Source organism: Hippocampus comes, unplaced genomic scaffold (genome assembly GCF_001891065.2).
Source record: "Hippocampus comes isolate QL1 unplaced genomic scaffold, H_comes_QL1_v1.1 scaffold527, whole genome shotgun sequence".
Lineage (NCBI taxonomy): Eukaryota > Metazoa > Chordata > Actinopteri > Syngnathiformes > Syngnathidae > Hippocampus > Hippocampus comes.
The window spans coordinates 568,588-581,917 of record NW_017804903.1 but is presented as its reverse complement, the minus strand read 5'-3'; the positions used below and the strand labels follow the sequence as shown (position 1 = coordinate 581,917).

Genomic DNA, 13,330 nt, shown 5'->3' with positions numbered 1-13,330 from the left:
GGGGGGGTTATTGGTGAGTCGTATTTTTCATGCACTTTGTATTTGCAGTGTATCTTATTTTGAAGGCACGTTTTAAACGTTACCATAGCAACCAGAGAGCATTGATCGGAAAATCAGTTAGAGGAGGAGACTGCACCACAAACTTGAGCAAGACCGGTCTTGTTCGGTCGTCTGCTTGCCAGACAGTAAACGGACAGTTTTGTGCGCTTTATGTTGTGGGTTTATGTTGGTTTATTTTGATGAAGAATGCGTTACTACATTTGCGGCAGGCAGAAAACCTTTTATCATTTTCCTTTATAGTTTTTATTGCTGTCTGTGAAGGATTTGCTCTGAAAACATCCCACTCAGTCTGAATTGTGCCACATCTTTCCTTCGGCTGTCTTTCGTCTCCGGGGCCCCTGAATTTGATCAATGGAAGCCCGGAGAGGGAGAACTTGGAGGAGGCCCATGGGTGGCGGTGGCAGGCTGCCCGCAGGCATGGCAGCGACACTTGGGAGGGACGGAACCAAAGTCCCCAAAACACTATGCTGAGACCGAAAAGTGAGTTAAGGCTGAGGGACTTTGGACGGAAAATCTGTTGAGAGCTGATGTCGAGAGGTAGCTTGAGTCGAAGCCAGAAACCCCGACAAGACACTGTACTATCAAATCTGGTTTCTTTGATTCTTTGGTCGAAAACAGGAAAGCCTCAGCCGCACGTGAGTATGAATCTTTAACAGGCTGATTAAGGGGATCTTGTTGACTCTAAGCCAACGCAAAGGCAGTCTTAGTCTTCAGCCTTTCGTCACCTCCCCCCTGAGAAAATTGGTCCGGTTTGTAAGTGGGGGGCTGACACTGCCAACCGGCATCAGTCCGCCGATGCCAATGTCAACAAAGCTCGCTCCTCTTCCCCTCCTTCATCATCACCGGCAGAGGGACCAGCTAACACTCGTATGCGCTAACACTCCTCTGCGCAAACACTCGTCTGTGCTGACTGTCGGCAGAATATGAGGGTGATAAACAACAAAGGCAAGTCGGGTTTTTGAGAACAAGCTCATTTGGATTCCAACCTGGTGTCTCTTCGGTTGTTTGTCAGCGGGCTTCTCAGCTGTTACGTTGCATTAAAAGACTCTGAATGGCCATGGTCAGGCCCCATCAGGCAGTTCTGTGTCCTCGTCATTAGATCACGATGCATAAAGTGGTACCTCTACTTACGAACGTGTCTTCATATGAAATTTTCAAGTTATGAAACGCCTCAACAGGAAAGTATAGCCTCTCATTACGAAAGACATTTCAAGATGCGAAAGGTAAAAATTCAGTATGGGCTGCTAGACGCAGCTCCGAGTTTCCTGAACGCAGCCTACTGACGGCTGCTCTGCCATTGGCTATTAGCGATCATCATCCAGGCATCCCATTGGCTAAGAGGGACCTCTCCCGTATGTGTCTGTGTGTAGATAGCGAGATATGTGTCGATGCAGCGTCCTCATCATTCGCCCCGTGGGCCATGAGGCGTTCCGATAGTTTTACGTAAATGTGAATCACCCAGAAAAAGTGTTCACCAGTAGGGCGATTGATTGCTCACTATGCTGATGTTTGCCTTGGACATTTTCGAAGGATTGTTAAAAGCTGACAAAAGCAAACGTCCTTGGATCAGTTCTTGACAAAACGGCAGGCAAAAACCACTTCTGAGAGAGTACAGGAATTAAAGAGGGCAAAAAACGATTTGGACGCAGTTAAAAGTTAAATGACCATCATTTTTATTCTTAATTCTTTTGTTTTTTACAGTATGCACAAATGTCTTTTATTGTGCAATAATCTAAGTGTAACATGTATTTGTTCCATATATTGATGCATTTTTATGCTTTAGAAAACATTTATGTCTGAATTTTGGGTTGGCTTGGAACGGATTAGGGCATTTACATGGAAAACGCGTCTCTACTTCCAAAATCTTCTAGTTAAGAAATTTCTTCCAGAACCAATTATGTATAAATAGAGGTACCACAGTATTTGCAAAAAGAATAGTCCACCTGGCAGCACACAGTGGGGGGAGCAGCGATGACAGATACGCCATGACCCCCTAGGAAAGTTGCTGGACCCATTGAGTGCGTTCCGCTCGACTTAACCACACACTGCAGCGTGGACATGTTTGGCAGGCTGGAGAGCTAAGAGGCTTCACGCTGCTGATGGATAAGCCCCCCGACCCCTCCCCTCTCCCGTGCCGAAAAAGATGCAGTTCATACACTGTCTCATCAATCAATCAATACCTGTTGGACAAGAACAAGCTTGTCCGCACGGCGGGGAACAGGCACGTTCGGAGTCTCTGGAAGACCAGTCGAATCGATTTCTATTAGAGGGACAATGTAAAAGTGATCGATCGGATAAAAGCAAGTCTTGATTTTGCCACCAGACTGTGAAATGATGTCCCCCAACAGGAGTAAACATATGTTTGCTGTCCAGTGGTTCCAGTTTGTTTTTCTGGAGCAGTTTACAACTACACACCATAACCGTTATTAGACATGCAGTGCGGTGGACTAGTGGTTAGCCCATCTTTGAGTCTTGTATTTTTATTTCCGATCCGGTCTTCCTGTGCAGAGTTCACTTACCGTCCCCGTGGTCATGTTGATTTTCCCTGGGACCTGTTACGTTTCAAATAGAGTTCCTGATGACTCTGGATCAGGTGTGCCCAATACGTCAACCGCGATCGACCGGTAGCTCGCGGACTGGTCTCAAGTCAATCGCGAGAGGTGCAGAGGGGGAAAATAAACCCCACCCAAAACATTTGTGTCTTTGTGCGTGTTATTAATATGATATATTTTTGTGTTAGTGCACACTGCACCCGAAGCATCCTATCAGTTTCACTTTCACAAAACGTATTTATAAAATAAAATTAAAAAGCAGGTCACCTTTAATCTACGCTGGCACATGAACTGCATCACCGGAACTTGCTAGCGGTCATCAGTCTGCAAGTGTGGCATGCAATCAGAGCTGCTGCGCTATATCTTTTATTGTTATTTGTTTTCTCGTTCAGAGTTTGTTTTATGTATAGTTCACCGTGGGCACTGGCAAAGAATTGGAATCTGGAGTGACGGGAGAAGCATTTATAAACGGTACACATGAGCTACGATCGTGAACATGCTGCAAAAAGTCGGCAAGGTCGGCAGTGACTTTATCTTTCCGTTTCATTCCTCATGGAATGCGTGTGTAAGTGCGTGCGTAAGCTAAGTTTGAAAGCAAACAAGAAGCTGTAGCGTCCATTGACGAAAAAAAAGAGATTGGCTCACATCTCCTGTCCCATGTAAATCCGCTTCAATTCCAAGGGGCGACTCCCAGTTCCACATACGCATCTGCGCTCTGCGCTGACGCTCCTTTCTTCTCATTGTCGGCTCCACAAACCATAAGAACAAATTGTAAATATATATAAATCTAGCTCCCCTTTGCTAGCCACCACCCGAGATGTACATTTCACATTTTCAAATGTTCCAATTTATGAAACAATCTTACACTTCAAGCTTTCAGTATGAAATTTCCACAAAGACAAAATGTTCATCTTCCTTTAGTAACAAATAACTCACATAAGGCATAGTTGAATGACAAATTCAAGGAAATTTGAGTTTTATCGTGAATCCTTTTCTCACGACTGGACGCTCATTATCCGCAGCAGTTGGTTCACCAAGACAAAATAGCGGCAATCCGATGATTGATGTTGAGTATCCGCGAGGGTCATAGTGCAGGCTTTTGTACTGTATCTCCACAAGACACATCCTCCAGACCATTTCCAATTTTCAGCTCTGTTGAGCAAAGCTCGAGGCAGACTGTGGGAAGGTTGAATGCACAGACGTGCGGCCGTGTGTGTGTGTGTGTGTGTGTGTGTGTGTGTGTGTGTGTGTGTGTGTGTGTGTGTGTGTGTGTGTTTGTGTGTTTGTGTGCTTTGATTTAAGTCTGACTGAGCTACAACCATCCCTGTCCTGTCCTAATGCCATTTTATAGCTCTGTTAGCCTGTGACCTTGGAGAACAGAGTAATATCGCCACCGGTTTGTGGAGCCCAAAAAGGAATAATCTTTTATAGAACAAGCCCAGTGTCCAATGATGCATTGCTCTGGCACCGAATCGTATGGCTCAGAGTCGAAAAATGGAGCTGAGCCAACAGTAACGCTTTCACGGTCCTGCAGTCAATCACTCAATCTTTTGAAATAAGAGAAAGACGATGTGCCTGACTCGAATCCGAAATTCATAAAAGCACCCAGGACACCAATACCTCCTCCTTTTTGCCCTTTTGTTTGGTGTCTATCCCGCAAACATTTTCAGCTTGCCGCACTGACCAAGTGGCTAACCACCAATTACACGAAGAACGCCACAGTGGTGACAGCGGGCTCCTTGTCTGGGCCGCCAAAGGCCCGTGTTGCGGGTTTCTCTCACCCACGTGCCTGTTGCACTTTGTATCCAGCATACTGGCTTGTTTCAGCGAACTGCTTGATATTGTCATAAATCATGAAGCTGACAAAAAAAAAAAAAAAATCCTATGTGATTTATTATAAAACTTCACGACTGGAATAAATTTGTCGAGCAAGAACGCAGATTTTTTTTTTTCCTGGTCACGATTTGAGGTCACAAGAATATTTCCATTTTACCCCATTCATGTTTTTCCTTCTACAATGCCCTAATATGCAGCCAAAGCCATGTCTAATCTGAAAGTAGTAATATCAGTCAAAAACGTGATGCGTCCCGACTATTTTAAAACCTTTGCATGTTGGGGAGGAGCTCAGTTTAGCCCGGGTTGTAAGCATAAGTTATGGAGAGTTTGATCTGCGTTGTTCTTTGAACACAAATCATCTGTAAGCCATTCATTAATGGTTCTGTTGGAAAATACATGACATTGAAATGACGTCAAATTGTTTTGGGGTTCGTAATTTGTGGTATATTTCCAATTTACAGAGTTTACAGGTTAATGATAGAGTATGAAGCCGTAATGCGGCATCCCCATTATTTCGAAATGAGGCGCTTCTTTTGCTAAACCCTCTTTAACCGTCATGACTCAAGCCAGAGTCATAATTAGAAATCAGTGGACCGCAGTTTTATAGCAGTGCTGCTCCCCAAATGTATGCGCCAATACCCATTTAAATTGTTGCCCATTAAGCTATAAAAAAACGAAAAAAGGCTGCAGTAGTTTAACGTGAGCCCCTTTTGTTCAGTCACATTGTAGATTCTACTATTTTACCGATAAATCTGATACACTGTGTCAAGTGTTCGTCTTTGCAGCAGGGCATATTTGAGCAAGATACTTTGAAGGCATTCTTTTTGAAATTGGATGTGCCCTAGGAAGTGTAATTAACATTTTCCAAGCCAATAAATGTTCCTCTATTTCCTTGCACATTTTCTCCGATGCGGTTGATGTTATGCCAGAGGGAGCACGGCGCTATTTCATCAAAAGGTCAGATTATTATGTTGTTTATGATCCCGACTGCATCAGGTGTTACTGTCAGGTTCTGAAATGAACCGAGTCTTGTTTTGGATTCCAGAAATGCAGGCTCAGACAAAGCGCGATAACAAAAATATTTGTTACAGAAAAGCACACCGACAGATTACAAACTGAAATCGCTGCTCACAAGGAGCCAGGAAAAAAAAAACAATGCACAAGAGGTACAAAGGTACAAGAAAACACCGAGAATATATAAAGGAAATACTACAGTACCTCTACTTACGAAATTAATTGGTTCTGGAAGAAATTTCTTAATTAGAACAGAGACGCATTTTCCATATAAATGCCATAATCCGTTCCAAACCCCCCCCCCAAAATTCTGACATAAATGTTTTCTAAAGCATAAAAATGCATCAAAATATGTAACAAATACATGTTACAATTAGATTATTGCACAATAAATGAGAGTTGTGCATAATGTAAAAAAAAAAAACAAAGAACAAAGAATCAAAATGATGGTCAATTAACTTTTAAACTGCGTCCTCATTGTTTTTTGCCCTCTTTAATTCATGTTTTCTCTCAGAAGTGGTTTTTGCCTGGCGTTTTGTTAAGAACTGATCCAAGGACGTTTGCTTTTGTCAGCTTTTGACAATCCTTCGAAAACGTCCAAGGCAAACACCAGCATAGTGAGCGATCGCCCGATTGGTGAAGACTTTTTCTGGGTGATCCACATTTACGTAAAACTATCGGAACGCCTCATGGCAGGAGGGGTGAATGACGAGGACGCTGCATAGACACATATCTATCCATCTACACACATAAGACATACGGTAGAGGTCAGTAGAGGTCCCTCTTAGCCAATGGGATACCAGGAAGATGCTCGGTAATAGCCAATGGCAGAGCAGCTACAAGTATGTTGCGTTCAGGAAAGTCGGAGCTGCGACTCGCAGCCTATGCTCTATTTTTATCTTTTGTATCTTGAAATTTCTTTCATAACAAGAGGCGATATTTTCTTGTTGAGGCGTTTCGTAACTTGAAAATTTCATATGAAGAGACGTTCGTAAGTAGAGGTACCACTGTATCACAAGTCCAATAACCAAGATTGATAAAAAAGAATAAGGAAAATACTGTACTTGCAAAGTTCTCTGACAAAACGAGAGCGACTACGAAAGATATCCGGAAGACTAGAATGCAACACTCGAAGCACAACAGCGAGCAAGGTCAATAATCCGACAAGAAACGAGGCAGCTTGGCAGTCCTTAAATACTTGGCAGGCTTGATTGGTAAACGCGGAACAGGTGCGCCTGCTGGACGGAAACTCCCTCCACTCCAACTGAGGCTGAAAGCAAAAACAGACAGACATGACCGTTACAGTCAGAATTATTATTTTCTGATCATTTGTAACTCTGCGTTCATGGGTCATTTTTTTATTTTTATTTTGAATGAACTTTTTCTTTAGTCCAATAGTAGACAGAGTTGACCGCCTCCAAATTTTATATGAAGGAAGAAAAAAAACCTTGCTGTTTACTTGCCGTTCTCGTCTCCAACACCGTTTTGGTGGTAGCCATTGCACAGTAAGTCATTTTTACACTGCCATATCCACCACAAGTGTGTTCTTCTGTGGGAGAGAGCTACGTTTTTTTTATCTGCAGCTCCAATCTGAAGCCCTGAGGAGGTCTGTGGCGGAGTGTTTTGACTGGGACAAAACGTGACTAATCATCCATGAAAGCAGAAACGATAGGGTAGAGACCACCAGGAATTTAAAGTGCCTGTGCGTTCAGAGAGTAAAGTAGGAGGGGGCAGGGGAGTTATTTGTTCGGATGTAGTTGACGCTAAGAAACAGCCAACGGAATCATTTTCAATTCGTTTTCCTTGTGACAAGAAAGCGGTCCGTTTCCATTTGACTTGTGAAGATTTCTTAGTTTTATTCAATCTCTGAGCGCAGAGTACCGTACTTTACCCGCCGTCTGTATGGATTCAGTGTTTTGTCATGTTGTAATTGCTTTGAGTGCTCCCATCGCCTGCACGGCTGCTGTTGATGTGCAGTCATTTTTGGACTTTGTACAGGTGCCGCCTCACTCCTCACCTGCTCTTTAACTTTCTCTTTCTGCGCTCGCCTAATGATAGAGTAGCCTTTCATGCCTGCCAGTGTGTTATAAAAGCAAGCTGCGGCATGTTCTCGATAAAAGCCCAGTTTTGTGACATTTGTCCATCAAGCGGTGTCACCGCTCATTTCACGAATGCACTTCAAAGCTCACCGATGACTTTAAATACAAGAAGAGTGATCATATATCGATGTATTTTGGTATGATGCAGAGGTGCGCAAAGTTTCCACGCAAAACTCATTCGGCAAGAGACAAGAAGTGCCTCACACTCTCGCCACACATCAGGCATGCAATGAAGATACCTGGGAATGGTTTTAAATTGAGGGAGGGTGCGGGGGCGGGGGGAATAAGCTGCCATCCAAACCCTGAACAGGATAAGTAAGTGGTATAGAAAATGGGAGAGGTCAAGGACTTAAGTCGTAGTTAGAATTTGTCATCAATTTTAGGAGATTCCACTTGATGTGGTGGTTGCCATGCACATTACCGTATTTTCCGCACTATAAGGAGCACTTAAAAACATTCCATTTTCTCCAAAGCCGACAGTGCGCCTTATAAGCCGATGCGTCCATTATATGGATCAGTATTCTGATTTCTTGGGCGGAATTTTATTTTTTTAATGTTCTGTAAAACGCTTTGTTACAGCTGCAGTGGTTTTGAAAGCTCTATATAAATAAAGCTGTGTTGTATTGTATTGTATTCCCTTTAGTGTAGCTCCATCTAGTGGATGCATAACGCAACCGCAGCCATTACTGTTACGTCTATTTTATGCGCCTTATAATGCAGTGCACCCTATATATGAAAACCGTTTTTTTAAAAGGCCATTCATTGAAGATGCGCCTTATACTCCGGAGCGCCTTGTAGTGCGGAAAATACGGTAATTTAAAGGTAGCATCACCAATAACTGCTTAGCATTGGTTATGCGTTTAATTGAGATGACAAAGTAAAAGAAAATACTGTCACACATTTTAAAACAATTATAAAAAATGTTTTATGAATGTGTTCGTCGAGCTAATCAATGCGACTGCAAAAAAAATGTGCAAATATTTGTTGTTGTGACAAAGAAAGATTGTATTATTTGACTTGTGAAAAAGAAATGACGCTGCTGCGGTGTTAACTAGACGTGAAGCTACTACAGTGGACAGCTTCTCATGCTATCAGGTTACAGGGTGCCTGAAAGGGTTAATGTCTAAAACATTGTTCACAAAATGCGAGTCAAAATATTAAGTTCAAATGTTCGCCACAATATGAATGCAATACTCACTTTTGTGCTGTCTATAGACCTTCCTCCCACCGCTGGAAAATGAACGGGTAGAATTTCATCTCATATTCAGTGGAGAAGAGGCTGAAGCAACGCTTACATCAGCCTCATTTGTATTTTGTTGCTGAGAAAAGCTCTTTTCTCTTCGGATACAACGCGGCAGCAGCTTATTTCTTGTGTGTCTGTGACAGTGAGTCAAGTGGGTCGAGAATAAAAAAGCGGCGGGCGGGGGGGGTGTGGGCAAGACCTCCATTCTGCAGCTTTATGACCTGCTAAAAGTCCTTGAAAGGTTTTAAGTGGAACAAAATTACGGTGGGCCGTCGCGTTGTGTGAATCGGTCGCGTTGACTCTCGAAGGTCTGGCCTACGAAGCCGCCAAAATATGCGAAGGCCCTGGAAGGAGACGTGAGAAGGGGAAAGATTTGCTTTCACGCTCGGGCCGAGTAACAGTCCCACACCGAGGCGACACTTTATCCCCTCCGGGGGTGGGGCGGATTTTAGGTGTCCCTCTGTGGTGTTACAGGCATGGCAAATGACAGACTCTGTAATAATAGACAGTGTGAACAAATCACAGAGAAGAGAAAGACAGGTCCCTTTTTTTTCTTGTCAATGGTGACTTGATGGGAAAAAATTGTAATCAAAGCCTTTCAGTGTATTTTTCAGCACAGTGGTACCTCTCCTTATGAACGTCACTTCATACGAAATTTTCAAGCTAACGAAACGCCTCAACAGGAAAATATTGCCTCTTATTATGAAAGAAATTTCAAAATGCGAAAGGTAAAAATACAGTATGCCTCACTAATTGCAGCTCCGATTTTCCTGAATGCAACATACTTCTTGCTGCTCTGCCATTGGCTATACCGAGCATTATCCTGGCATCCTATTGGCTAAGAGGGTCTTCTATGTCTTCTATGTCTTCTGTGTCTATGTGTCGATGCAGCGTCCTCGTCATTCGCCCCTCGGGCCATGATGTGTTCCGTTAGTTTTACGTAAATGCGAATCACCCAGAAAAAGTGTTCAGCAGTCGGGCGATCGCTCACTATGCTGATGTTTGCCTTGGACATTTTCAGAGGATTGTTAAAAGCCAACAAAAGCAAATGTCCTTGGATCAATTCATTACAAAACGCCAGGCAAAAACCACTTCTGAGAGAGAATGTGAACTAAAGAGGGCAAAAAACGATGAGGACGCAGTTCAAAGTTAAATGACCATCATTTTTATTCTTTACTCCGTATTTTGTTTTTTTACATTATGCACAACTCTCATTTATTGTGTAATAATCTAATTGTAACATGTATTTGTTACATATTTTGATGCATTGTTATACTTCATAAAACATTTATGTTTGAAATTTGGGGGGGTCTGGAACGAATTAGGGCATTTACACGGAAAACGCGTCTCGACTTACAACATTTTCTAGTTTAGAAATTTCTTCCAGAACTAATTAAAATCATAAGTAGAGTTACCACTATATTTCCTTTTTTTTTTTTTAATTTTCCTGGCTCCTTGTGAGTAGCGATTTCAATTTGTAATCTGTCGGTGTGCTTACATGATGCACAACTCTCATTTATTGTGCAATAATCTAATTGTAACATGTATTTGTTCCATAATTTGATGCATTTCTTTGCTTCGAACGGATTAGGGCATTTACATGGAAAACGCGTCTCTACTTCCAAAATTTTCCACTTAAGAAATTTCTTCCGGAAGCAATTAATTTCGTAAGTAGAGGTAGCACTGTACCACTTGAGAGGAGTTATTTAATTTAACATTAGTGGTATGGTGTTAGAATTTTGCGCATCGATTAGCAGGCAAAGCCAAATATTATGCGGCGGATGACACTTTCAATGAGTTATCACTTTTGGCTGGGTTTTAACATAAACAGCTCTTATCATGAGGCTAACCGTGCACTGCGCTGGTTCGCAAACTGACCTTGATGCTTGATGAGCCGTAAATTTTCAAAAACTCGGGAGATGAATATGGCGGCCATCGCGCCAGTGAAATAAATCTACTTGACCAATTACTCCTCGCTACCTTAGCTTTGGGCCAATTAAAAGCTATGATTTGATTATCGAGTCTCACATAAATCTGACATGCTTGCTTGCACGCAACATTTCTAGCTCGATTGCACTCTTTTGTTTTTGATCTAGCGTTGCACGGCAAGAAATATTTTGGACTTGGAACAACAAACCTCGGGGCAAAAGTTTCCAATGTGGATAAATCTCCTTTTTTTAAAATTTTTTTGCAACACATGCTGTAAATGGGCCACCGTGTCTTTGGCAACGTTCAGCACGGTTGACTCTGTGACTGACTTTCACAAGGCTCTTTTCTCATGATGTGGAAAACAATGTGAAAATGATCCCGCTCGTGTCGTCTCTTTCGAAGACGGATTTTTATTTTATTTTTTTTGAAAAGTTATGCCTCAACAGATCGGAAAAAGTTCTCAACCCTGACTGTGTTTTTGCCATCCCGCTCTCAGTTAGCAATATGCGAGCAATGTAAGCAGTGCACGCTAGTGCAGATACGCTTTGAGGTTGTTTTTTTTTTCCTGACAAATAAACTCGATTTAATTGATGGAATCAATTAGTCTTACAAACCTGAACTGCTAACTTTCTTGCCTCCCCCTCAGGGGTCTCTTACTCCTACGTGCAAGGTGGGCAAATGCTGGATGAGGACGTGATGGTGGACACGAAGACACACGCACACCGCTGGAGGAGATGGCTTCCAAACAGCCCGCGGAACATGGACAGTAACAGGGCCAGTCCGGAGCAGGAGCAGGAACGCGAGGAGGAGGAGGAGGCGGTGGCGGCGCAGGAGGAGGCGGAAGCCGAGCGCTTCCCGGGCCTGATTTCAGCCGAGGACGCCGACAACAGCTCACAAATTGAGGTAGATGTACGCATGTATTTTATTTGATGTTATTCCTCTGAGGAACACCCTTGTATCAGTTCTTTACAAACCGCCAGGAAAGAAACACTTCTGAGAGAGAACATGGACGAAAGAGGGCAAAAAACGATGAGGACGCAGTTCAAAGTTAAATGACCATCATTTTTATTCTTTACTCCGTATTTTGTTTTTTTACATTATGCACAACTCTCATTTATTGTGTAATAATCTAATTGTAACATGTATTTGTTACATATTTTGATGCATTGTTATACTTCATAAAACATTTATGTTTGAAATTTGGGGGGGTCTGGAACGAATTAGGGCATTTACACGGAAAACGCGTCTCGACTTACAACATTTTCTAGTTTAGAAATTTCTTCCAGAACTAATTAAAATCATAAGTAGAGTTACCACTATATTTCCTTTTTTTTTTTTTAATTTTCCTGGCTCCTTGTGAGTAGCGATTTCAGTTTGTAATCTGTCGGTGTGCTTACATGATGCACAACTCTCATTTATTGTGCAATAATCTAATTGTAACATGTATTTGTTCCATAATTTGATGCATTTCTTTGCTTCGAACGGATTAGGGCATTTACATGGAAAACGCGTCTCTACTTCCAAAATTTTCCACTTAAGAAATTTCTTCCGGAAGCAATTAATTTCGTAAGTAGAGGTAGCACTGTACCACTTGAGAGGAGTTATTTAATTTAACATTAGTGGTATGGTGTTAGAATTTTGCGCATCGATTAGCAGGCAAAGCCAAATATTATGCGGCGGATGACACTTTCAATGAGTTATCACTTTTGGCTGGGTTTTAACATAAACAGCACTTTTGTGGTGTATGACATGCATGGAGACATATGGATGTTGTAATGCATTTGTAAAGCTTATTAACGTCCCCGGGCTCGCTTCCAACGAGCGCTTTATCATTTTCGAATGTGGGAAAATCTGTAAATTAATGACGGTGCAACCGACCTTTCATCTCGTCGTCTCGCCGTGATTGTTTTATCGTAATCTGTCTTTCGTTAAATGTGCCGGGATTTATGAAGTTTGTGGTCCTGGCTCAAGTTTGTTCATCCATCATCCTTGTCTTTCCACCGATGTTCTCCAATCGTCTTTAAGTTATACGCATCATCTCCAGCGGTTCATTGGTCTCACTGTGCTTCATTCTTATCATGAGGCTAACCGTGCACTGCGCTGGTTCGCAAACTGACCTTGATGCTTGATGAGCCGTAAATTTTCAAAAACTCGGGAGATGAATATGGCGGCCATCGCGCCAGTGAAATAAATCTACTTGACCAATTACTCCTCGCTACCTTAGCTTTGGGCCAATTAAAAGCTATGATTTGATTATCGAGTCTCACATAAATCTGACATGCTTGCTTGCACGCAACATTTCTAGCTCGATTGCACTCTTTTGTTTTTGATCTAGCGTTGCACGGCAAGAAATATTTTGGACTTGGAACAACAAACCTCGGGGCAAAAGTTTCCAATGTGGATAAATCTCCTTTTTTTAAAATTTTTTTGCAACACATGCTGTAAATGGGCCACCGTGTCTTTGGCAACGTTCAGCACGGTTGACTCTGTGACTGACTTTCACAAGGCTCTTTTCTCATGATGTGGAAAACAATGTGAAAATGATCCCGCTCGTGTCGTCTCTTTCGAAGACGGATTTTTATTTTATTTTTTTTGAA

At 42.3% G+C, this 13,330-nt stretch overlaps 1 protein-coding gene across 1 annotated transcript in view; it reads left to right on the top strand.

The window, feature by feature from the left end:
- The first annotated feature begins 671 nt into the window (after window positions 1-671).
- Window positions 672-13,330, top strand: part of LOC109524105 (plexin domain-containing protein 2-like) — a 40,712-nt gene continuing 28,053 nt past the window's right edge. Inside the window, exons 1-2 of the mRNA XM_019883719.1 lie at window positions 672-695; window positions 11,380-11,636. Coding sequence (XP_019739278.1) covers window positions 11,412-11,636 — 225 coding nt within the window. The 5' untranslated portion in view covers window positions 672-695; window positions 11,380-11,411. The remainder of the gene's footprint in view (window positions 696-11,379; window positions 11,637-13,330) is intronic.